This window comes from Melanerpes formicivorus, unplaced genomic scaffold (genome assembly GCF_026170545.1).
Source record: "Melanerpes formicivorus ecotype bairdi unplaced genomic scaffold, bMelFor1.0.p_v2 SCAF_17, whole genome shotgun sequence".
Lineage (NCBI taxonomy): Eukaryota > Metazoa > Chordata > Aves > Piciformes > Picidae > Melanerpes > Melanerpes formicivorus.
In genome coordinates this window covers 11747772-11773921 of record NW_027142369.1, presented here as the reverse complement: position 1 = coordinate 11773921, position 26150 = coordinate 11747772, and the positions used below count along the sequence as shown (strand labels likewise).

Sequence of the window (26150 nt, the reverse complement as noted above, 5' to 3'; positions counted from 1 at the left end):
TGTTGGGTTTTTTTTATTGTTGGTCTCATTCCTGAACTTTCTGGCACCTCTAAGTGTAAAGTCAGTTATGTGCACATTGTTTGGCAGATGAATTCCTATTTCTGGGAATCATTTTCCTCCTAAAACATATTTTTATATTAAAAATGTGATCTATATCCATAACTGAGATATACTGTCCTAAGCCTTCAGCCCAGAGATTTCTGCAGCCAGAGATCACTACAACATGGAATGCAGCTCTGTAAGAAGACCTCCGCTTTTCAAGCTGTGAGCATTTATATTAAGGTCTTGTTTTACTGACCCAACTTCTGCCCCTTGGAGCAGGAAAATTCCCTTCTGATCTGGCAACAGAGAAAATCCAGGTAGAAACAAGATAAAAAATGCTGACTTTCAACACTGCCTCCCCTCCCAGCTTGTTTCCCTGCTAGATCAAGGGCAACCAACCCTCTCAATGAGCTTTATCCCAGCTACTGCCTTGGCAGCCCTTAGTCCTCTCTCCAGCATTCCCTGGTGAGGGGTCAGGGACCCATCCTTCTGAAGGTGCTGTCCTCTTTTTCTTCATCTGCACACAAGCTACCGGGGAGGAAGTAACCATGGCTGTGTGTGGTTTTCTCGCCCAGGGTGACCTGGAACACATCTGCAAGGCCCTCCAAAGTAGCAGGAATGCACTCCGTTAGGACATGATTCATCCTGCATGCTGCATGGGTGGCTGCTCAGAGAGAATTTTGACATTTGCATACACCAAGACTTTCTGCTTCTAGTTGTCCTCAAATCCCTGTGCTTTGCCTGGTCCAGTGTGAGGGGCTGTGCAACCAGAAACCCCCTTCCAGAGATCTCCTTGAGCTGGGGCCAACCCAGCAGCAGATCTCCTTGGCTGCATCGTGAGGCAGAAATGAGAGAAGCTGCTTACATCCTTCACAGGTTGAAGGATGGTTTTAGATTCTCAGCTCCTTCTCCAAGCAAAGCCACGCCAGAACTGCTATCCAGGATCAGTAATGAATTTGGAATCTGCAGGGCAGGAAATTACTATCCCAGCTCTACTGCTGAGGCATAACTAAAGTGTGGCAAAGGGAAGCGCTAAGAACAGCAGGACTGAGTCACACGTGCTGCTTCAGGGAAGCAAGAGTTGGGCAACAAGGCAACTGTCTCTACCTTAGGGCTGCTCCTGGCTAACTGGATTTACTTTGGCGGCTGCAGAGTGTGAGGCAGCTCAACACCAGGCAGAGCAGGCAGAGATACTCTCAGGGCTGGGAGGAGGCTTGCTGCGCTTTGCAGCCCGGATCACTGTCACCAGCACTGCATGGAACAAGTGAGATGTGGCTGTGGTAAATGGGAAAGATGGAGGAATGGTGGGCAATGGTAAGGAGAGGCAATGTCTTTGTGATTAAAAATATGGTATGTGTCTACAACTGCATCTGACTGTTTAAAAAAATTAAGTCTCACAAACCTCATCTTGATTCCTACAACCTAATTACAGTATAAAGGGTGACAGGGTGTTTCCTGCTGGCACATGCAGGTTGTTAAGTATCTCTAACATACGCATATAGCTGCAGTGTTCACCTGTACCGGTTAGTCTGCTTGAATTTAGTGTCTTTCATTTTGGCATCAAAACCTTAACCAGGCAACCTGGTATTTGGGGCACAGATCTGAAACAATCCAGTGACATGTTTAAATCCTTTAATATCAAGGGAACATAAATATCAGGCTGTTCTCAAAAATCTGCCAAAACCAGGTCTGATACCAAGTGCAACATTTTAAAGAAAAATGTCAACAAACACCAATTTAGCAAATAGGAACTTACCCACCCAAAAAGAAAGCCTGACACAGAAGACATCCCACCACCACAGGAGTCACAAGTAAATACTGACCACTCCTAACTAGTAGGTGGAAATATATTGTAACAGTATCTATCTAATTATGGTATAAATTTGGTTTGAGACACAGATTTAATAGCTAGGTTCAATATGGAATAGAAGATTTATGGTTTTTAATTTAGTATTTTAGAAGCAAAGTTTGTGTCTGACAAAAACCATGCAAGTCAACAGAAAGTCTCATTCTAGCTTAAGTAGGCTTTAGATCAATTTCCTGGTGAGTACAGGCATTCCTAGTTGCCATCACGGTCACAAAGAGTCATTAAAAACCAAGTTTCTACTTTTGCTTGCTTTTCTAACACAACGTTCAAAGCCCTCACATGACATCCAAAGAGGAGTATTTACACACAATGTGTATAAATATAAAGTTTATTCAGCATAGTGTTTAGAAAAATAAGTTCACATCATCTCAGAATACAAATAAAACACTTAATTGTCCAGGCACAAACCCCTATTACAGTACAACAAACATACATACTTTAGATCTCTTTGGTTGGGTAATTAAGCACAAATATGTTTGGTGATACACTCTGGGGCAGCATCACCTAACAGTGCAGTAAAGTCTTCTGATTATTCCCTCCTCTAATGCATACATTCTGCTTAAGTTTAGTATTTGTTGTAAGGCACAGTAAACCCATATCGCAGAAATAACTGGTTAGTTCTGGACAAACAGTACATGCAGCAAAAGAACAAACATCCTCTGAATGTGAATCCTGAAGGCCAGAAGATTCACTCCCTCCTTGAGTTCAGAAATTTAAGAAGCTAGTTTTAAATTATATGAAACGTACAAATAAAGTATAAAACATCCTTCAAGACAGTAACTGCTAGGAAATACAGGAAGACTTCAAGTCTTCTTGCTTGTAACATGTCATTACTTTTGTTTAGAGTTATAAAATTAACTTCTTTTTTTTACATGATTTGAGATGCTTCTTGACCACAAGCACTAGGTGATTCATGCCCATGGGAGATCTGTGCACATATGGAACCGGAGGGAAGCACCCTCTTGGCTGTTGATCTGCCATTGCTAACAAAAGTGCACAAGCACTGGAAATTCACATATGAGAAAGGCTCCTGTGCATATGGGGGCCAAATTTTTACCTGCTTAATTTAACTGAAAGTAAGTATTGAGGTGATTTTTCAGGATTTGAAGTCAAAATGTGCCCATTATTTCCATTAATCTTGAACTGACAGCGATACCAATAAAGATGGTTCCAGCCTTAATTCTGAGTAAAGTAAATTTCTGAATGAGTCTTCATGAATTCACAGGTAGGGTAAAGCAGTAAGTGGAAAGAGGTATACGCTCTGATAGAGTATGACTGTTCAGTTATACCTGTCTGAGCACCAGCCTTCTGCACCAGTTTATACTGCTACCTTATACTGGGCCAAATCCATCCCTGACCCAACTGCAGTGAAATGAATGGACCGTATTCTTGCCTGGCGGGAAAGGACATTAAAGTCAATGGAACTGCGCTAGTTCAGCCCAGCTGGGGACCTGGCCAATAGATGCCCATGATTTAGCTGGCTGAAATGTCCTTCTAGGTAAGACCACAGGAATAATGCTGCAAATAGTCCAGATAGACCATTTGATTTAATATACTTCTGCTTCTCTGCAAAACCCTGGGTGAAACAAAGGCAGCTTTAATTAAGAGCAGTAAAGAACAAAGGCTTTTCAAACACCACGCTTTGTAGGAATTTGCTTAAACTTTAAGCGTATTTTTAGAAGCAGAGTCTGGGACCAGAAAAGTAGTATAATTTGGCAACGTTTCCTGTAAGATTTCCAGTGGACTTAAGTTACAAACATATGTGAAGTTGAAATGATCCTTTATTCTCATCTGTAACAGAGGGGGAAGAAGGAGGAAGATGTATGCCAGAGAGACATACCTTCCACTTAAAAAACAGAAAGTGATGATAAGGACTATCTGTGGGGCTTGGACACTCACTGCCATTCATGTGTGTGGAATACGAGCATCCATATCCCCTGAACACTGCATAAAATCCTCCATTTGGGAATCAGTGGAGCAATGCCTTATTTACAGCAGCCAAAGATCTGGCCCCAGACACTTTTCAGGACTTTGTGTACTGTCTATTTAGAGCAGTTAGCCTGCTTGCTTGTGGGCTGCATAATAAAAACTGACCCTTATTTTACAGTAGGAGTAAAACTACTATTTAAATATCTACTTTAAAAACATTGTACCGTGCAACGAGTCTTTATATTGTGCATACGTACCTGCAGAAAACATGAGGTTATCTGGAGGGAATGACACTTATTTTCAATGGGAGAAAGAAAGAGTAAAACATAATAATAAAATAAGTTACTTGGTATCTGGAAGACTAGAATAGATTAATCTTACTTTGTCCCAAACCACTGCTTTTATGTACATCCTCTGCCCCCAGTGGAGAGCAGGAAGTCTATTAGAAGTACCAGACACTCCAAGATAGGCGCCACTGTAACAACACACACAGTTTTCACATCAACTGTGTTGCAAACCCATGGAATTCAGAGCCTCAGTAACACAAAAAACCGCAAAGAAGGAAAAATAAAGAAATCCACAAAGTAACAGGTACTGGTGCACCACCACAGTCTTTTCAGTTAGGAGACCTGATCCCATCAACAACTGAGAGAGTGCTCTGAATTACGCTCTAGCTTGCCTCCAAATATAGTCTGAGCTTCACAGATGACATTGGTATGACAATGATAGCGTCCCTGTATTCTTCCAAAAGGTTCATGCAGAGCAGATACAGCTACTGTTACCATGTCATCTTGATTTTAAGGGCAAAGAAGAGATGGGAAGCAGATTATTCATGCTGCAGCTCAGCAAACAGATAAACAAGCAGAGCAGAGAGAACTCTGAACTGTCCAATTCCCTAATCGCACAGAGATCCCCTAAATGCCATGGGAAGCTGTGCCAGGGGCACATAAAGCTCCATGTTCTGCTTGGGATAATCTCTACTTTGAAACTCTTGACTTAAATACCCCTTTTTGCTCGGGAGTGTGTGGGGACAGCCAACTGCTTACAGGCTGCTTCTGTCTGCAGAACATCAGTGACTTGTAGCTGCAAAGCGCACACTTTGCACACTTGCTCTTCCCTTTTCCTGCACCTTTCCCTGCAGCCCCAGAGACTCCGGCTTGCAGTGGGGACTCCAGTGCTTCCCAACAGAGCTCAGCTTTGAGGATCCACAGAATACCTTGCCAAATGTGCTGTACTCAGTATAGTGCAAAATAACGAGGATGCCTATGCCATGCTCAGGGCACACAGAAAGACAACCTTCATTCCTCAAAGGCTTTCCACAGAACCAGTTAACAGTGAAGACAGAAACAGACTGGGGTGTGCTACCTCTATTCTCTTTCCATTTTTTTGCCCTCTCAAGTGATCTTGTTTTGTCCTGAGCCTGATTTGGAGCTCACAAAAGCTTATGAAAACATTTCCCATTGCCTTCCAACAGGACCAGGCCACTGATGAGGATAAATACATGCTTTAGCTACTGTGTATATTCACATTAGAATTAAAAATAACAAAACAAACCCAGAAAGACTAACAGCATGTTATTTTTATACATCTGCATTCTTCTTATTTTAAAGCTTAATGATGTGCTTTATCATGCTACAAATACTTCTCTGGAGGAAAGGCAAAGTCTGTTTCACCTGCTTCTGCTGTCCCCAGTGCTATGCAAAGGGGTGAAGGGAGAAGAAACCCACCCCTAGCCAGGCAGAGATGATGGCTGCTCCCACATGCCCTTTGGGCAGCTGCAGTTCCCATCATCAGCCCCCAAGCTGCTTATTCTGCTTAAGTGCACTTCTGGATGGGGGGGCCTGCTTGCTTGAACTGATTGAATTGATGAAGCCCTTCTGCATGGGCTACTCGGCCAATGAATCCATGTAAACATAGGGCTCCCTTCCTTGTCCTGCCCGTCCAACCTCTCCTGCTCATCTGCCTGAGGCTGGAGCCAAGACCTTTCCGTTGGCACAACAGCTCTGCCCATGGTCCCTCTCTAGACTTCTCCTGCCCTGCTGACGTGGTGCAGAACAATCCATCTTTGGCTCTCTGCACCTCTAGTAAATGTTACCCACAATGACCAACAGATTTAGAGCTCTTCTTACTTGTGCAAATAGGAGCAGGCCTACTCGCAGAAGTAAGGCATCAGGATTTGTCCCTGAGGACGGATATTTGCAAATCAGTGTTTTTATTCCTCCTGCCACTGTGCTTTAGTAACAAAGATAAGGCCACTAGGAAGAAAGGCACGTGGAATTCTGTAAAAAAAAAAAACAAACACAAAAAAGGTTCAACTAATTTACAAATTACTAACAAAACAAACAAACAAAACCCCTGAACACAAAGACAGAGCGGGCAGAGACAGGGATCTCCTGGGCTTGTGAGACTGGGAGTTCATTTTCTAGTTTCAGTGTGTGATGAACATTTTACCTTTACAGTCTATTGCTTGAAAAACAAACAAACACTAAAAAAAAAAAAAAACCCAAACAAAAAATTAAAACCTTGTCCAAAATTACTACCCTTACTTCCTGCTCAAACAATAAAATAAATTAAACAGCCAGAAAACGCTTTCCTTTTCAATGCATTGTGTCTAGTGAAAGGGAACATAAACCATAAATAAAATCCATTGTACTCATTAAAAAAAAAAAAAGAGTCTCCTTTAAAAGAACAGTATTTACATTCAGACTGGAGAGAAAGCTTCTGAGTTGCATAATTAGTTTCAAATGATGCTTTTTCTGGTGCACTGACAAAATGCTAGCTGGCGCATTTTAGAAACCTGTAAATGCCTGATGCGAGATTTTTGGTTTGAATGTAAATCTGCTGGAAAAAAGCAAACACACCAGTAACAATATTATTTATGACTTTGTTTTGTTTCTTAACCTCAAACAACAGAAAAGTAGCCGGTGAGGTATTGTCTACAGTTACTCAAAAATTTCTCAATGCCCATGGACTAGAAGTAAACAGCAAAAATGACTGCATTGTTTCTACCCTTTCAGAGCGAGATTTTTGTCCTCTATCTGGTCAGGAGTGTGTACTTACTGTTGAGAGTATGGTGTACTATTCAGAGTCTAATTAAATTATCAGGGTAGTACCTCGTAGCCAAACCTGTATGCATTTGCTCAGTACTTGCCCTGGCGTTTCCTTTCTCCTTTAATCTGTTTAAAAGAGAAGAGCGCGTGCAAACCAAGTGTGGCAACCTAATTCTGCTGCCAGAGATTCCTCTGTACATCGATTCTCAATATTTAAGCATTCTTCTGCTTCCCTTAAATATAAAAACCCCAAACCAACCACCAAACAAAAAAAGCAAAGCCCACTTGGTGCTTCTTAGGGCCTCATCAGGAGACTTATCTATTAAAAGAGAAAGCAAGAGGAAAAACAAAGTTACAAGTCTTGCATATCTTCATCCATCTGCACTGTCTGCAGTTTGGCAAGTTCCTTTTTGTCCGTTTCCAGTTCTTCACAAACTGTGTCAACCATGTTACTCATAACATACTTGGATTTTGAATCCAGCATCATTAAATTGCCAGTTGACTTACTCTCAGAATTAGGTAAGAAATTCTCTTTGACGTCAGGTACGGCTTCCAGAACTAACCTGTGCTCTCTGACAAAATCTTCATGTACTTGTGCAGAGGAGTGGCTGACGCGGTCTCCGCTTGTAGAAACAATTTCTCCGAGTGTGGGCTGTGCTGTAGAAATGGACAACAGATCTTGACTAGTGATGAGGGAACAGTTCTGAAGGGTTGCATAGTTAGTGTTGCTGATAGATATCACGGTAGAGGTACTGGTCACGGGTGATGACATGGACTGGCTCTCCGAGATACCGGAGTTCAGTTCTGCAGCATTTAAAAGAGTTGGTGGTGTGAGGGAAAAATTATGTGAGGGCATTACATTCACTAACGAGGAGGCCAGAGATTGGAGTCCTCCGCTGGATATGTTTTCAGAAGACATGTTGATATTTAGTTGAGTGTTCTGACTGACTGGCATCAACTGAGAAAACACAAGGCTTCTTTCCAGTCCTTCTTGCTTGACAGAGCCTACTGCCTGGCCTGAATTGGGAACTGTATAAACAACTGCACTTGGGGCAAGGGGGCTGAAGAAAACCTTTCCCTGTTGCACTGTTGGAGATTCAGTTGTAAAAGTTCCTCCATCAGTCGTGCTGGGATTTACTGAAACATTACCTAGAGACAGGGAAGCAAAATAAAGGAAAACACAGATTATGGCTGGCAGAGATTTGTGCAGGTGTTTTGTTAAGACATTTTGGTCTTTTTAATGCTTGCACTACACAGAGATGGTAGCAATTTGTGCAACACAACAGTGTTTTTATAACAGGCGAGAGAAAATTTGGTATGAAAAAATGCAAGCTGCTAATAGAAAGGAAAGGAAAAAACCAATCTGGCATATGAGGTATCTTTCAGACTCTCATTAAGGGGCAAACAGTCCCCAGCCATGTGATCAAAATGCACGTTCTTTGGCCTTCGCTAGTCACCATCGCTCAATTTCTAAGAATAGGAGCATGAAAAGCTATTAAAGATAGTTCTGTGACAGACTACAGCTTGTATATGGGAACTGGAAACATGGCATATAAAATCCACTACTGCTGGGCAGAACCTTCCCCAGCCAATCTGTAGAGAAAACATTAAAACCCGGTAACTTCTACTGGGTAGCATGTCAAGCACTCAGATGTATTGCCTTTCAGCTCACTTTATCACATGTCTCTAAAAGCTTAACCCTCCACATTCACCATGCCCTGTAAAATCACCCAGTGACTGCCTACCCTTGCTGAAAGCCATGGGCACTGTCTGTGTGATGTCACTGATAGCCAAAGCAAAAGGTGGCCTGAGATGACCTAACGTTCCTTTTACTGGACATATAAGTTGTCATTGTAATAATTCCTAAAATAAGATAGACAGGCTCTCAGGACTTCATCTTACTTCAAACACCTCTCTTTCTCAAAAGCAGCTAACTTATAATTTTAAAAGACTACATGTGGAGACACATGAATCTTTTACAACAGCACCAAAGAGAAATTTCTCTTCCAGGGACCATTTTAGCTCCCTATTCATTTCTGTTAATTAATGGTGATTTTTGGGAAGTTGTTACTCACTTATTTAAACTAGAATAAAGTGAGGCAACTTGAAGTTATCCAGCAGTAAGATATCCTTTACTGTAGCTTACTTAAAATAGCCTGCAGCACACTTCACTTGGAATAGGCTGCCAGCTACCCACCCCTCTCATGTTAAAAAAAACAACCAAACAGGGAAAAAAAAAAAGTAGCAAACAGAGATCTTGACTTTTCTCTGCACCAGACTAGACATATGGTGGGTCACTCTCCAGTGAGAACAGGCGTTTTAACAATATGGAAAAATGCTGAGAGAAAAGCTTATGATGATTCTTAAGCCTTTCAAATACAATAGTCCCACACTGCTTAAGGGACAGAACTTACTTTCTCACCTTTGCTGGCTCTCAATTTATGCCTTGGAGCACGTGGATTAAATGTTTTTTGTAATTACAGGTGGCATTCTGACTAAATGTCATCTTTTTCATCTTGGTTAAACTACATTCCAGTAACTTCCAGTAACTGTGAGGTGCCACATTTTAGGAACTTCTAATTGTGCACCCATTTAAAACATGCTTGCACAGCTTTGGTGTGACTCCCTGTACCACAGCAACAAAAAAAAAAATCATTCCATGTACAGGTTTAAATCAAACAAGCTAACAGGAGCAGAGTTTGATTTTCATTCTAGTACTCACAGCTCCTGAAGTTAGAGAGATGAATTCAAGTTTAATCATTTTCATAACCAAAGATATAGTGGCTAATGAGTAGCAAAGCTGTCTGGTTGTGCTTTATAACTGACCTGCTTCAAAACAACAATCCAGAGCTAGGCTTGTGCTCTCTGGGATTCTTCCTGGCTGACTGCAAGTCTCAGTCGATGATATGTTAAGACAAACTAAAGTGAACTCGGGGAGGAGCCTGCACAGTTGGCCCATGAACCTGTGATGACATATTTCCCTTGGACTGAGGGCAGTTTTATCCAAATACTCTTACATTTTAGACCTACGAGCTATTGCATATTTCTATTGTTTCCCCTGTTCTTTAATCTTTATTAATTAAAGGACAGAAAATGCACAAGCATGACTGCTTGGTCTTGTTGTGTCTATAATAATTAAAAATTTATTTTTATGAAATGCTTCAGTTAAAGAACCAAAAAACCAAAACAACCACCACAAGAAGAAAAACAGGAACAATTTCCAGCTGTTGCAATTTTAATTTTTATGAACTGTCTCATTAAAAGAATTCAATGGCAAATGGGGAATAGTTTGAACTACTGAAACATGTAAAATTGACAGATATTTGTGAAGACTGGTATCACAGACTGCTGGGAAAAGCATAAGATGAAAGGGGTGTAAAATATCAGCCCTCCTTTTCTGCTCTTAGTGGAAGAGCTCAGCCTTGTGTAACAGTCTGCCCACAAACATAACGCACTACAAAGACAAAAGGTATTATCTGATTACTGTGTGTACCCATGGCTGAGATAAAATTCTGGTATCTTGGAGAGAAAGGAACACAGCTGCTAAAATGCTGTGTACCCAATTACAACTTTTCTCATACTTCTTACTGTAAGAGACAAAACTATTACCTTGTGAAGCTGCCACAGAAACAGGAGGCAGCTGCAGAGAAGAAAACCCAATGCTTCCGTTCAGCAACTGGCCATTTGCTCCTGAATTGGGGATCTGGACAATGCCATACTGGTTTATTTGGACAGGAGCAGTAAAAGTAACTACAGAGCCTCCATCTTGGGAAGCAGCAGTTTGTACATCTTCCCTTTTCACCTCTGAGCTTGATATCAATCCCGGGAATGAGACTGGGATGTTGCTGGGGCTAAAAGTGGCTGCTGTGACATTGGGGACTGAAGCCTGAAGGAGTTTGAAGTCCTTAACATCTTCTGATGAAGGTGACAGTATGTCAGTAATGGACACCCCGTTGCTAACAACACTTGATGTAGTTTTGGGTGAATTTAAGGTAACTGTCTGCGAAGCCCCCACGCTGAGTCCATTGAGAATGACACCATTGGGTCCCTGAAGAAAAGAGCTACCATTGAGAAAGACAGGAGAGGTACTGGCAGGCACAAGGTTTCCATTCAGTAAGACCCCAGACGAGCTCAAGGCTATTTTAGTGTTTCCAAGTTGCTGCATGTAGACAGGCTCTGTGTGGCCAGGAAGACTGAGGCTGGCAATGCCATCGGTTGAGCCAGAGAGTGGATGGGGAGATAAATCCTCTTGCCCCTTACTGGATTCATCTTCTGTGCTAGGGTTGCCATCTGACTCGCTAAGGGAAAAGACAGAGATATGACATTGCATTATCACAGCATCCCCGTGAGTTCTGCACCAGGGGGATTCATTGCTTTCATACAGTTTGTGAAAGCTTCCCAAAGATTTTTTTCATGTTTTGCCTTTACATGGCACTTTAAACGACTTTCAAATCAAGCAGCAGGTTTCTTAGAAATGGACACATCAAATCAAACGCTTGCCTGCGGCAAAACTTTACAGATCGGGTTAGGGACTTGTAACTGAAGTCTCCCCTTCCTGCCCAGCCGGGCGACCGAAGGGAGCAGCCTGGGGCCCCAGGCGGCTGGCCCAGGGTGTCCACATGTATGAGACCCGCCGCAGCCATTTGGCAAGTCGCTGGGCGGCAGCTGCGGGAGGTGAGAGCAGGCCGGGAAGCGCCGACCGACCCTCCCAGCCTCCGCCTGCCACCCCCAGGACTCAGCTATCCCGAGCCCTGGGAAGAGGGGAGGCCCTGCGGAGGCCGGGCCCGGGCTGCCCCCAGATGCAGGCGAAGGCACTTCGCGCTGTGTTTGGCAGCCAGGAGACGTAGAGGGGGTGGACTATGTGCCGCGCCCCACGAGGCCGCCCCGAACCCCTCCGCTCGGAGCTGCGCCGGGGTTCTTTTGCTGACTGGTCCTCCCTCGACTGCATTTTTCGGTCGCTCCTTCCCTCCCTTCCCCCTCGGCCGCTCGCCCTTTGATGTGTCCCGCGGGGAGGGGGCCACAGCGGCACAATCGCGCCCTTGGTTGAGGAATGCCTTGGGGCCCTCGGCCGGCCGCCACTTTCCTCCCTCCTTTCCTCCCTTCTCCCTTCCTCCCCCCTCCTCCCTTCCCGTCCCTGCCCCGGGAGGAAGGAGGGGGCGGGAGCGGGGAGGTCACCTCCACCTGCCCGCCTCGCGGCGCCGAGCCCCCGCGGCGGCCCCTCCGCCAGCGAAGAAGGGGGCGCAGAGGCAGAGCCCCGGGCCGGGTGCGGGCGGAGCGGGACGAGGCGGAGGCGGCTCTCCCGCCCTGCAGGGAGCAAACGGCCGGGGAGGTGGAGGCCTAGGGCGGGCCGAGTCCGGCGGTGCCGCTACTGAGGCCCGGCCCGGCGCGACCAGCCCCGCTCCCTCGCTGAAATCCGAGCTCGGCCCGCTCCCGAGTCAGGTTTCAAAACAGAGCGAGCGGCGGGACCCCACACCCCCGCGCGTTCTCCGGCCGCCGTCAATGATTAACTCTGTCAGGCGCGACAATTAAATAAAAACAAGAGGGAGAAGCAAACACTCCCTCGGCTCCCCCGTCTCGTCCCTTCCCCGGAGTCCCCCGTGCCGCCAGTGTCCGCGGGTCGGCCTGGGGCTCCTCCAGCCCGGGGGGAAGAGGGGCCGGCGGCGGGAGAGGGGAGCGCGGGAAGTGGAAGGGGGCGGTGGGGGCCGGGGCTGAACTTTCCCGGCACGGCTCGCATGCCTGCGTGCCCGGGCCGGGTGGGTGTGTTGGGAAGCGAGGGAGCGGGGAGGGGGAAGGAGGGGAGGACGAGGCGCACCGAAGGTAAGCGCCATGTTTGCAAGGGAAGAAAGAGCCGGGAGAGAGAAGGCAGGCAGGCGGGAGAGGGGGCGGGGAGGAAAGTTTGTCCTCACCTTTTGGACTGGGTCTCGGAAGGGTTTCGGTCCCGCTGCCTGCGATTCTTGAACCAGTTGCTGACCTGGGTGAGGGACAGCCCGGTGATCTTGGCCAGGTTGCGCTTGGCGGCTGGTGAGGGGTACCGGTTCAGCTTGTAGAACTCTTTCAGCGCGTTGCGGGACTTTTCCTTGAAGCAGTAGACCGTCTCCTCGCCGTCCCAGATCGTCCTGGGAAGAGGGTATTTCCTCCGCAGCCTGTACTTGTCCACCGCCCCCAAAGGTCTGCCCCGGGCTCGCTCCGCCTCGGTGTATCGAGCCTTGTACCAGAGCTCCTGCAGGAGCGGGTGGTTGGAGGAGTCGAAGTTGTGGCTCTCCAGGATGCTATAGAGCTCTGCGTAGATGCCCTGGTGGAAAGCCACCAGCGCCCGAGCTTTCATTAAGCTCTCGTTGCCACGTAGCAGATCGCTCGGGGGCAAAGACCACAGGAACCTGGCCAGGCGGTCCAGGTTCCCACCTTGCTGCAGCGCCTCGCAGACGCAGGCGACATGGTCCGGAGAGAAAGCCAGGGGGGGCTGCGAGGAGGAGGAAGAGGATGAAGAAGAAGAAGAGGACGAAGGAGAGGAGGCAGCGTGGTGATTCCTGGCCAGGAGTTCTGTGTGGAGCAGTACCTGGTCCGCGGCTCCCTCCTCCGCGGCGGCGGCTGAGGCTGCGTGCTCCATGGGGAACGGGGCCACGGCGGGAGGGGGCGGCGGCGCTGGGTTGAGGGCTCCCGCCGCAGCTCCGTCGGGGGGCACCTTGCTTGCTTCAGAGAGAATTTCCATCACATTTTCCTGCTTGATCTCCACCGCGCCCGCGATCTCGTCCGTGGGGGAGGCAGAAGACATTTTCAGTTTGTTTTCCTTTTTTTTTTTTTTTTTTTTTTTTTCCCCCTTCCCTTCCCCCCGTCCCCTTCTTCTCCTCTTCTCCCCCCTTCCTATCTCCCTGAAAAGTCCACTCCTCCTCCTCCTCCTGCTCTCGGCCGGCTCTAGCCGATCAGGTTTCCTCCCGGCCACGCAATAACCATTAAAGATAGCTGCTATAGCAAAGTAGTGTAAACGGGCTTCTCTGCGCGACTCCCCCCAACGTGACTCCCAGCCTCGCTGCAATACTATATGGCACCGCAGAATGCTGGCCCTGCCGAGCCCTCCCATTGGCTGTGCCTCGCCGGGGGGGCGGGGGCTCCCTCGTCTCCAGAGCAACCGTCAATCAAGTAGCCCCGCACAGCTCCTGTCCCCCTCCGTTCCCCACCTCCACCTGGAGCGCTGCTGCCCCGTCCCAAGGCCAACGGGAGGGAGGAGGAGACGGCGGCGGGTACCCCCGCACCTGCGTTACCGCCAAGTGCCTTTCCCGAGGCGGGAGGAATTCAAACTCTCTGGATGTGTTAGTTACGTGATGTAAAGGGAGCTCTGTGAGGGAGAGACCGCCCTGTAGCGGCCTCCTGTTGATTATTCATTAGGCAGGAGTGCCGCCCCCGCCCCGTTACACCGAAGCTCTCCGGCCTGGACAGCGGGCCCCCTCCGTCTTAACGCCAGGCCGGTGCTGCCTGGGGCGGCTGGTACCCGCTTGGCCTGGTAGTCGTGGCCCTCCTCGCCGCCGGCTGGCTGTGCGTGGCGGTGGTCAGGACTGGAAGGGGTGCGAAGTGAGCCTCACTGGGCCGGGCCCCTGCGGCCGGCGGAACGTGCGGGATTGCAAGCGGCGCCGGCGGAACACTTTGGCTGCTGCACCGAGCGGCGGAAGGCGGAAGGCGCGGAGGAAGGGGGAGAGAGAGAGAGAGAAAGGGAGGGCAGGGAAGAGAGTGGGAGGGGGACGCAGAGCCAGCCATGGATGACCAGGGCTGTCCGCGATGCAAGACCACCAAGTACCGCAATCCTTCTTTGAAGCTGATGGTCAACGTCTGCGGGCACACGCTGTGAGTGGGGCCGCTACTCCGCCTTGAGGGGGACCGGTGGGGAACGGACGCGGTGAGGGGAGAGTGGCCTCGGCCTGAGGCTGCTTCTCTGCGGGGGCACCGGGTGAAGGAGCCTGAGGGGAACAGTCACTCCTCTGGCCGGTCTGGGTGCGGAGAGCACTCCGGCTACCCGGCCCGGCGAGGCTCCGCCAGAGCAGTGCGTGCCTTTGCGAGGCGGCTGCGGGCCCCTCGTTTCCCGTTTGCCTCCCGGCGGCAACGCTAGCGCCAGCGGTTCGTTTCGGGCCAGGAACGTGATCGCGATGTGGCTACTTCTCGGTAGTGAAATGCTCGAGGCTAGGGCAACCACAGTGCATTCGGTGTGGTGGTTGGTACCGGCTGCTATCCTGAAGACGTGAGGCTTCGGATCGTGAAACGGGGAACTTAACTTAAACCATTATTATTTGTATTTAGTATTCTGGATAATTAAGGAGGAGGGGGGAATCGATTTGTTTTATCTTTTTGGAGTGTTAATTCTCTTGAATAAGGGATGTTTCGAATGAAGATTTGATGCTGGTTTAAATGTTGAAAAATCCTTGTGTCAGCCTTTGCTGCTGGTGGTGTTTACCCATTTGTATTTTCCTGTTGCCCTGAGGATGAACACTTTGATAATTCCCACCACTGGCAGCAGTTGATATAAGTCATAGGTAGTCTGAATTCATTTGCTTTCAGATCTTAGTTAGAGCAGAAGTTTTAAAGACACTACTCTAAATTCTTTCTAGATAATGCAGGTTAGAAATCTTGTACTATAGTGGCAGCCTTTTCTGAACTTTTTTTGTTTATTTTTAATGTCTTAATCATTTCTGTAATGCCTATAACAAACTGTTCTTACTGTTAAACTGCATGTGAATTATATTCAAAAGACCCAGCCTGAAAGTTTGGTACAGCATTGCAAGTGATGTAATGAAGGAACTGGATTGCAACAAAGGATTTATGTTACTTTCTTGGGAAAAAGTGTTAGCTTTCATCCAGTTTCCTGCTCCTGTTCTATATGGTGTCACAAATGCTTCTATTGCCAGGAGGAAAGGCATGTGGGAAAACAGCAGATGATATCCTGGTAGTGCTGGTGTAGGATAGGGTGGCATTAGGGGTGTTCTTTTAGTGACAGTGATGCTGGCTGTGCAAAAGTGCAGTGTTAGCTGAAGTTCAAAAGGTAACAGCCACAGTTGCACAAGATTGTGCAGCTTTCAAATAATGCTTCTATCTTGTATTCCAGTGAGGATCACCGGACAAGTGGTCTCGATGATCTATTTTCAAACTCCTCTAGAGCCACTTCCAGCAGTGGACAGCATGTTTCAGTTTGCTTTCCTGCTTTGGTTCTCAGTGGTGGTACTTTTGTAGCTCAGCTTAGCTTGAGAAAATCAGGCATGTTTTGTGCTTTACTAGGCCCAGCTGCTGACATGTATTTGATGTCGATGTCCTTGTCATTCCTTGTTTCTTCCCTGCTGCAGAAGGACTGCCTTTGCTCTTGTTTGCACTTCTGCGTTTGCCAGGTGTTTTATCTAGGACCAGATCAGTAGTAGTCTGGACCTGTGTGGCCCTGGGCTGAGCTAGCTGGGTATCTTTGCAAGGTGCTTGCTAGGAGAGGGCTAAGCAGATCCAGACTGGCCTAATTCAGACCCAGCAAAGTCTGTTACTCCTTCCTTTACCTTTCCACAGCAAGTGCAGTACTTTCCCAGTCTGTGCAGCTGGGCACCGCTTTAAACCATATGTGTATGAGGGTAAACTTGAAGTCACTCTGTAAGTAGGATCTCTGGATTTCTCTGGTTTTGTTGTAGTTAAGGACTCTCCATCTTGATGTGTTTCAAGTGGGTCACTTTTCCTCTGTAATATCCTTCCAATAACTCCTTTAAGGTTGTGTTTTTATTATTATTTCCATATGATGTTACAAAGCTTTCATGCTGGAAGTAGTTTCTTTGTAATGGTTAATAAATTCTTGTAATAACTGATCTGAAAGCTCAGATGAGGCACCTGTGAATGAAGTATGAGGGGAAAAATAGGAGGTAATTGACATTTCTTTCATAAATTCACCATGTTTCAGACTCAAGCAAGGAATTTGTAACTAGTTCTCAAAGCAAATGAGCTAGCAAGTTTCTGATGGAGATTTACAGGCAATCTGTTCTGATAGTTTGCTGTTCTTACCATTGAAAATACTTGTAATTTCTAATCTAAATTTATTTGCTATGAATTCATCATTTAAGAATTCTAACATGTATTTTATACAGTTTTTGTGCTCCTTATTATTACACCTCCTCTGCACTGTCACATGTTTTTGAGAGCTATCTCTTGTGCTTTTCACAGTTAAAATCCCATTCCGTCAGTCACCTCTTTTCAGTGATTTTTTTTGAGTGGGGCTTTTTGTACATCTGTGGGATATTCACACTGCTGTTCTTGAGGTTTTTCCACTCGTTTTGCATTTTCCTGGAACACTGGACTTTCCATCCTAGTCCTTAATACAGCAGGCAGTCAAAATGACTTAACGTGGTTTTCATGACACCTGTATTTCTTACATCTCAGTGTGATGGTGACTTTTTTTTACTTTTTTTTTTTTTTTTTTTATTTTTATTTAAAGTGATGTATGACTTGTGTTCATCATAAACCCTATATTCTTCAACGTTTTACCACTCAATGGATCTTTGAACAGAATGGTATTTAACCTTGCCTTCCACAATGCGTTATGCAGCTTTTCATTCTTACATAAAGTAATGTATAGTTTGACAGTGCAAAACGTGGACTTTGAACTTTCTTTATGTGACTTGGATTCCTCCATCTAAGCTCTTGTGACTGTCCTCTTAAGTGACTTTTCCATGCTGATATTTTCCAATGTGTAATTTGTGTGCAAGGCATTGTTTGGGAGATCTTCAAAGTTGCTGTTTGTGACCATAAGAAATCAAACTGAGACAGCAAAACAGAGTTGCTTGCAATAAATTTTTTACTAAATAGCCTTCCTCCACTGCCAAGTTACTTTTTTGTAACAGTGAAGAATGTTAAAATATTAGATTCCTGTGAATGGGCTTGCTACCTACTTTCTCTCTGGCAGAAATGATGCCTTATCTCTGAGTAGGGGTTTCTTACAGTCTCTTGGTATTTGTTTAGATTACATGACTGTCAGTTCAAATGTGTCCAAAGTCCAGTTAACCAAAAACTATATTATCTCTTGTTGCTGTTGCACTACCCACATTGTTACAGTGGCATTGAAGGAAATTGTATTCGTTTGATATGATTTATTCTTAACAGATTGTGTGTTGAATCTTACCTGCTTCATCATCTGAAATATGTGGGAAAGAGGTTTTTTTTTTGTCTGATTATTTCAGCATCTTCCCAGGATTGACAGCACCCCTGAGTGGTCTGTCTTGCCCAGTGCCTTCAGTTTCTTGCTTCTTGGAGGCAGGAGCTTTCCCCCTTATTTAGTCTGATGGAACTTACTGCAGAAAGCAGAGATGATCTTTGATACCTACCTTTGTCAGCTTTCACAGGGTAGATATTATGTCTACCATATTTTGAAAACCTTGAAATACTCTTTTAATGCCATAAGACCTGAATATATAGTCCACAGGTTTATGGAAGCTTAATTTGCATGCAAAAGCACATTGCCTTTATCATGCTTTCTGTTTGAAGTCTGCTGATAAATAGGCATTGGAAATTCAGAGTCCTGAATGTTGGCTCAGGAAGTTTGGAGCAATTGCTCTAATGCATTTCCCAGTTCTCACTTGTGTTCTTGCTCCTGCTGCTGCAACATAAGTTACATTAGGCAGTTAATCCTTCTTAGTGAATGAAGATCGATGCAGAAATTGCCCTGAGTGCTTTGGCATCATCTGTCAGAGATTTTTCCTTCCCATTGAATAAAGGGTTAATGTGCTCCTCCTTTAACTGCTCTTTCTTTCACTGCAGAAGTTCTGAAGGCATGTTTTCCTGTTAGCTTCAGTATTGCCTCCCAGTAGTTTCTTTCCTAATACTTTGACCTTTCCTTTTTTTGTTAATGGTTCTGTTCATTTAATAAAGTGACTGTTAGTGATTTGATTTGCACTTGCGCAAAATCTCTTGAATTTCAAGTCATTAAAGAGCCTATACTTAGCAGAGATGATTTGTAAGTAAACTTCAAGTCTTTCTACTGAGTTTCATATAGCTTGTGGTTTTTGCCATCAGTTCATTTTCTTTGTTTTGTGGCTCTGTTTTTATCTCTGAAGGACTGAGAGTTGCATTCTTGTGCTTTCTGTCAGCCAAGCTGTTTTCACTTTCACATTCTGAGCCTGTTCCTTCCCTTTGGTTAGAGTGGAACTAGAAGAGCCTTAGTGGTTGTCCTGTTTGTTTCATCTTTTTTGACAGATGCCTACAGAGAGGCTTCCTCTTGCTGGAAATTTCTGTGCTTTGGGGGTTTGTCTGTTTGCTCTTCTCCTCTTCCCCATGTGATTAATTTAAGTGTTTTTCATCTGGGCTAGATACTGTGTGTTAGAATACCTGTGCTGGCCTCTCATCTCTCTTGTGCTGCCACCTTGATCCTGCCAATGATTTCACTCTGGATCTCAGCACCAACATAAGCAGACAGCATTTGTCTTCCCTTTGTATGTCTTCAGTGTGCATGATTCTACATTATGGAAAACTCAGAGCGCCCTTCTCCTATACTGCACATTAGCCATGTTCAGTTCCCCTGTGGTCAGTGGAGTTCCGGAATGTGTTTGTGTCTGCTTGTGGCAGGCCTGGGGTCGGTGTGCTGATAAGCACAGCAGTGGTGCAGTGGAGATAAGGGTTAGGCAGATGAGTGTGAGAGGATGAAATCAGACATTGGGTCCCAGCTGTAAACATCCTTCATGTTGGGTTTCCATTGCAGTTTATTCCAATGGAACCATGCCAAGCCTTACAATTGTGGGAATTGAGTGTCTTTGGGTTATTTTTTTTCCTTGGTTATTGCTTCTTGACCAATATTGCCAAAAGTGTAATGCCACGTGTTTTTGGTATTAGAGTAATGTTAAATAAGCTTTTTCCACTATAAATCTTCCCTGTCACCAGGAGGGAGGATGATAAATTAACAGTTAAAAGTTGTTTTAGGATGGGACTTGGTATGGAAATGCTCAGTTCAAGAATAATGAATGTCTTTTAAAGTTTATTTTCTTAAGTATTACAGAGGTTCAAGGCATCAGATACTTGGCTTTAAAGATGCTTTTCTGTGTCTAATTATGGACTGATACTTAATTAAGTTCTGCAATGCATTACAGTATCACAGTATAACTAAGGTTGGAAGGGACCTCGAGGATCATTGAGTCCAACCATTAGTTTCTAAGGTGCACTGATGGCTTTGCTGCCTTTTAAAAATTCACTCTTAAGAATTATATTCAAAAAATTTTGTGCATGGCTGACAATTTTTGGTTATTCAGATGATTCTTAATGTCTTTTCTGAGTGCTTGCCAGTGGAGTTGTAAACTACCTGGCTTCATTTGAGACCATGAATTATCTTTTCCCCTGCCTGCTTGGGTTTCATGGCCTGTGTTGAGTTTTAGCAAGCAGGTTAGGCATATCCTACTGATTTACTTACATAAACAAGAAAGGAAATGCATCCACGAAAACTGGTAAAAGAATGTAAAGGTTGTTACCGCTAGCAGGACTGGGTGAATAAATTTACTTTTGGCTGTAAACTTGGACCATATGATCTCCAACAATCAGACGCTAAAGTCTTGGGTAAAAGAGGTGGTTAATTTGGCTGCTGGTTCAGCTTTTTTGTCCACTGCCTGCTCTAGGGAGAAGGAGGGAAACTGCTGTTTAAAGCTCCCTCTTAGGGGTTAGTAGTGCTCCAACTACCTGTGGCCCATGCTGACTTGTAGAGAGGAAATGTGGAAGTCTGCAGACCAAAAAAAGCAAAGAAACTCCTTTTCCTCCCTAGTGTCATACCAGCTGTTGTGCTGTCTCTGGAAAGTGTCCTTCCCATGCTTGACATCTCTGTGAGACAGGAGTGCAGGTACCAGAGCAGCCTCTATACAAAATTGATAGTCTTGATTTCAGCTGCTGTCAGTGTAGTATTTTGGGGTTTGTTTGTGTTCTGCTGCAATTGTAGACAGTAGTTAATGAACTTCCTCTGCTCTGGCTTTTCTGGTGTCATTTTCCCCTCTAGGAGAGACTTATGGAAAGGTGTTTAGGCTCCTTATTAATTTTTTTTTTGTTTGTTCTCCTTTTCCCAGAGGGATATGTGTTTATTCCTTGTTTAATTTGTTAATAAGGCATCAGAATGAAGACAGCCTAAACCCCCTTACTATCTGTAGGCCCAGCTTTGTGTTGCTCAGGGGAGACATCAATTCACTGAGTTATGTTGTGAGGATTCTGTAATCTGCCCTGCACCCTGTTATGGCTGTTCCAGGGATTCATTAGGGGAAAAGTACATCCTCTGAGAACTCTAATTGCAGTGCTAACGGCTGCTAAAATGAAGAAACAGAGGTTTCATTATTTGCATATTTATGTTCATGTTAGCAGCATTTGGAGTTTTGCGGCTGTCAGATTCCCCAGGAGTTGGAAGCAGGCACATCCCCGGTGAGTTCAGGGGAGCGGAGTCTTACACCAGCGTGTGGGGTTGGAGTCATCAAAAAAAAAGGTTTGGAATCTTCTTGTTTAAACTCATTCCAAGTGAAAGGATCATTTGGCTTCCTTCTGCATTCTTTGCAGTATAGTTCAAGAAAATGCCTTTCTGCTAAGATGGGGGGAAAGCCCTGGAGATTGTGGAAAATAACATAAAACTGTATTTCAGCCAAGTGAGTCTGAGTGAAGAAGTCTTAACTAGAGGTGGGCAGTGAGGATCTGTGAGACCTGTAACTTTTAACTTGAGCATGTGGGAATTAGGTGCTTAAATACATACTTCAATTTTATTTGGCAACCTTCTTTCCTAAAGAAAATATCTGAAGTGAAAGATATCCAAGGATAATGATTCACGCCTGTCATTTGTGCTGTAAAGGCTGGCTGTGATGTGTATGATTTTTAGGCCATCAGATTTCTATTAATATTAAAGTGAGGTGGAGGCTCATAAGGACAAACAGCATGAGTAGCACTGGTTAAGCCATAGAAATGTGGCTGCAGGAGTAAGAGCAGACAGCAGGCACAAGGGAAAGGGCCACCCGAGTCTGGCACTTAGTGAACCACTGCAGGAGCTGGTGTAGTTTGCTAACCTGGGAGAAAACGAGCAGCTGCTTTAGTGTGGTGGTGTTTGTATGGGACTAGTGAGTTGCAGTGGCATGTGAATGGTTAGACGTCAGAGGTGGTGTAAGATAATCTGTAGGAATGTGTGTCCACAAGTAAAATAGGATTAAGGTTGAAGGAAGGACTTTAAGATTATGCCATTTTGTGAAGCTGCATGCTTAAAAAGCTGGTTTATCTGGGGGAGCAAGTACTCAGTTTTGTCTCTTAGGCTTGTGTTCTTGCTGCTCTTGGCATATCATATCTCAAATGACGTGCCTAGGTGGTAGAACCTTACTTGCATGAAAAGTATAAATAGTCTTAGTGAACTAAACTAGATTAAGACTACATCTAGTCAAAAATATCACCAGGACTGGAATTTCATGTGGTTCTAAAAATGCCTACTTTGCTTTGGGGAGATAAATAATCAAAACTATGTAGTATACTAGTTTTGCAGCAATTTACATCTCTGAGAGCATTCTCTTTATTTCTTGTGGGTGAGCAGGGACTCACATCAAGGAGATTTTAACTCATGTTTGTCAGATCTACCATGGGAAGTCAGGTTAACTGGTGCATGTTAGAAATAGTTGCACAATCACAGCCTGTGTACATTCTTGAAGGAAGAGGCAGAATTACTTTTGGTTTAAAGTGAAATGTATTCCCTCAGAGAGCTTTTTTTTTCTGGCTTCTTGGAGAGTGAAAATCCAGGTCGTCTTCTTTGTCTTTCTTGAGTTATTATTGTTTTTATTAATAGGGATTAGATGCTGTTTGGACTTTGTTCCATCTTATTACTCTTCTAAAGATTCTCTGAGTTAGTCATGGGGGGTGATTAAATAATTGCTGAAATACCCAAGAGATTCCTTCCTTCTGCCATCTAGTTTTGACAATGAATAATTGCTTTTAAATTTGGCTCTGAATCATGGTCTAATACTTTTGCTGATGTAGTGTTAATGCTTCATTTGTATTATTCTTTTGTTTTACAACTGACATATTCAGAAAATCGTTTCTCTGTTGAGCTATGTCTGCTTAGCAAGGCTTGCAGAGCTCTGCTCTTCATTCCTCATAGGCACTTTTTGGAAATTGTAAGTTGTGGTTCTGCTCTGGGATGTAACCTTGGCAAAAGGAAGGCTGTCGTTCACATCCCATTTCTTTGTCAGTGGACTGAAAAATAAATTCTTTTTCCTTGATTCTGAAAATCCACTCAGGATAAAATCTGCAGCCTGAAAATGCCTGATGGGTTTGGGTACCCAGCCTGAGGAGTGTTCAGAGGTGCTCAGCCTTTTTTGTTGGGTAAATTCTTACCATGGTTTGTAAGTTGAACATTAACATGTTCAACAAAGGTTGAACATGGTAAATATCCAACATGGTAATAGTCCAGCACAGGTGTGGTAAATCTCTATGGCTAAAATAAGCACTTCTCAATAAAGAACACAAACAACCTCTAAACAATTTGATCTTGGACATATCTTTTATCCCCCTTTTTAACTGCATCTGTCATAAATGAAGCCAATACATCTGTGGGTTTCTGAGAAGGACATTTGACTTGCTTCTTTTGTGTGGTTGCATTAGCTGCCAAATGTTAACAAACAATACATATAGCTTTAGTGTTTATGAAATTAAGCAAATATATTCCCAAGTAATTTACAAAAGAATGTCTTGGTAATTGTAAATTCACAGTGGAACAGATCTGAAAGTGCCCTCTTGGAGCACTCAGAAGTTGTGTTCATGTGTATGCTCCTTGTTCGGGGACATTGGTTGTTTTTTGTTTGTTTTTTTTTTTTCCCAGCACAACTGAAGGTAAAGTTTGAAGAAAAGCTAGGTAAGCATTTTTGAAAATTGAATTGAATACTTCAGTGTTATATATGGTTAGAAAACTAAGAAATAAAATCTTCCTGGATAGTAACAAGGTATGGGACAGGCAGGGTCCTGAGCTTGCACTGGGTACACTTAAGTTTCAAGGTGCCCCTTCTCCCTTTGTCTTAATTTGTGGGAAGCAATGGTTTTTTCTTCATAGAAAGACCTCTCTGGCCTTAATAAAAATCACAAGTAGTGGTCTTAAGAGTGGACAGAATTTTGTAATGACATCTACTTGGTTTTTCTTTTTAAAGGAAATGTTTTGCAAGAATTAATTTGAGGAAACTAGATCTGAGAAAGGAACTTAAAACAAATTGCTTCATACAGATGACAAAATTAGACTTGAATTTTCTTAGCTGAGAACATTTTTTTAATGCTCTGAAAAAGATATTATAGGTTTGTTCTTTGAATATAACACATAAGGGGGGAGAGAACATTAGTAAAAGTCTTGCAGGTGTTTTTGTGTGGAATGCGGGTAAGTTCAGGGAAGTGAGAACAAGATGCCTCTGTCACAGAGAAACAATGAGGAAGTCATCTGGTCTGATAAATATTTTGACTCTGACTTGGGAAACATAGGTAATGATTTTTGCTGTTCCCACAGTCCTACCTCAGTGATTGGCACTGAGGTTAAACTAGTCTAAGCATATGCAGAATCCTGGGTTCAATGTGAGCATGACAATTTCTTTAATATTATAGAGGAAGAGAAGTGGTTCTGTTGAGAGTTTGTAAATAGTGGAATGGGGCAGGGTGAGGAACAGGGGTTTAGGTGGTGGGGTTTTTTGTGGGGGAAAGTTGAGTTCAAAATTCCCAAGCCCAAAGAATGTTCTGCTCCCCAGTTTCCCACATGCCAAGCCATGTGACCACGCTGTCAGCCTTTCTGCCAGGGTGGTGAAGAAGAATTTATGTTCCTAGACAGCAAAAGACAAGGGAGTGGTTCAGTCAAAGCTGACACCTTCAGACTGCTGAGCCAGAGTGGGAAGTGTTGGGCCTTACTGGGCAGGAAAGTTTGGCACTGGGGTTAGATGTATTGCAAGAGCTGCTGACAGAGCCGGGGTAAAGAAGGGAGATCTCTAGTCCCCGGCAAGTACAGGCAGACAAATGTGTAACATCTTTCTTATCCTGACTTGCAGTGTGTCCTGTGCTTTCGGTACAAAACCAGTTGATATCTTGGTAGGGCGTAGGTGTTGAACTATCTGTAGGTGAAATGATTGACTAGATAAACTTTAATGTGAGTGTACAAATAGCCCTGTGTAAATAGAAGAGTTCAGATTCTTCTGGGAGTAGTTGTCTGCAGGCTTAAAAAAAAAAAGGGAGAAAAAATAGTCCTTACACACTCTGGATGGTGTCAGGATGAACTGTTGGTGGCAGTTGTGTAGTTTGATAAGCCTGTGACTGATGTGCTGTAGAGATGGGAGGCTGCCTTTAAATCCCAAAGATTCCCTTGTTTCAGGAAAAAAAATAGAAAAGAAGAAAAGTTAGTTTTGGGATATGGATGTATTCTGTAAAGGGTGAGAGGGAGGTTAACAGGGGTGAGAGCAATGCCAGGATGATGTGACATTGCTCTGAATGTCATCTGAGAAGACTGAGAAATTTAGGACCTGGAGAGATATTTGCCTGTTTAGCTTAGTCTAGAATTGCTGTATTTGTTTGAACCTTTTTGTTTCCACTCTTGCAACAAAATTGGTCTAAAATTTTGCTAAACAAATCCTTGATTCCTATCAGCTTGTTTGTGGGGAAAGGTAACACAGGACAGAACAGCAGATGTGGCTGGAATTAGCTGTCTTCATGTGGGCAGCACCTCAGTCATGTGAAACAGCCTCTTGGAGGCACAAGGTTAGGGAACTCAAATTGCATGGGGTCTGTGTGAGAGCCTTTGCTGCCAGGTGATGGGTTTTGGAAAGGAGCCTTTCCTTTTGTATGGAATACACAATTGGGAAACATCTTGTGGTTCTGGTGAAACTGAAATGTTGTAGTAGAGTTGAAAGAGGAGTCTGACTCTTAGTCTTACTGTGTGACAGTAAACGAAGCAGCAAAATCAGGAGAGGGACTTGAATAGAGAAAGTAATATGCCTACATCAGGACTTGAGAAGGGTGATGACTGGGCTAGAGACACATATAGGACTATATGGGAGGACTTAGATAAAACTGGAGCCAAAGAGCCATAGAAGAAGATATGAGGATATGAGGAGACTGAATGCGTGGTGAAGATGGGAAGATCACAAGTGAGCATCTCTGTGTGTGACTGGCTGGAAAGCAGCCCTGAGGAGAGAGACTTGGGGGTGCTGGTGGACGAGAAGCTCAACATGAGCTCTCAGTGTGCACTTGCAGCCCGGAAAGCCAATCAGATCCTGGGCTGCATCAAGAGAAGTGTGGCCAGCAGGTCA

General features: G+C 44.5%; 2 protein-coding genes across 2 annotated transcripts in view; one reads left to right on the top strand and one right to left on the bottom strand.

Moving 5' to 3' along the window:
* Positions 1-1691: 1691 nt before the first annotated feature.
* SIX4 (SIX homeobox 4) lies at positions 1692-14323 on the bottom strand. The gene is made up of 3 exons (XM_068148949.1): positions 12795-14323; positions 10498-11186; positions 1692-8037 (listed from the first exon to the last, which is right to left on the bottom strand). Exons 1-3 carry the CDS (start codon positions 13964-13966, stop codon positions 7241-7243), a joined length of 2658 nt encoding a protein of 885 aa, XP_068005050.1. The 5' UTR covers positions 13967-14323; the 3' UTR covers positions 1692-7240.
* A 253-nt stretch (positions 14324-14576) lies between these two features.
* MNAT1 (MNAT1 component of CDK activating kinase) overlaps positions 14577-26150 on the top strand; it is a 126234-nt gene continuing 114660 nt past the window's right edge. Inside the window, exon 1 of the mRNA XM_068148950.1 lies at positions 14577-14724. Coding sequence (XP_068005051.1) covers positions 14636-14724 — 89 coding nt within the window. The 5' untranslated portion in view covers positions 14577-14635. The remainder of the gene's footprint in view (positions 14725-26150) is intronic.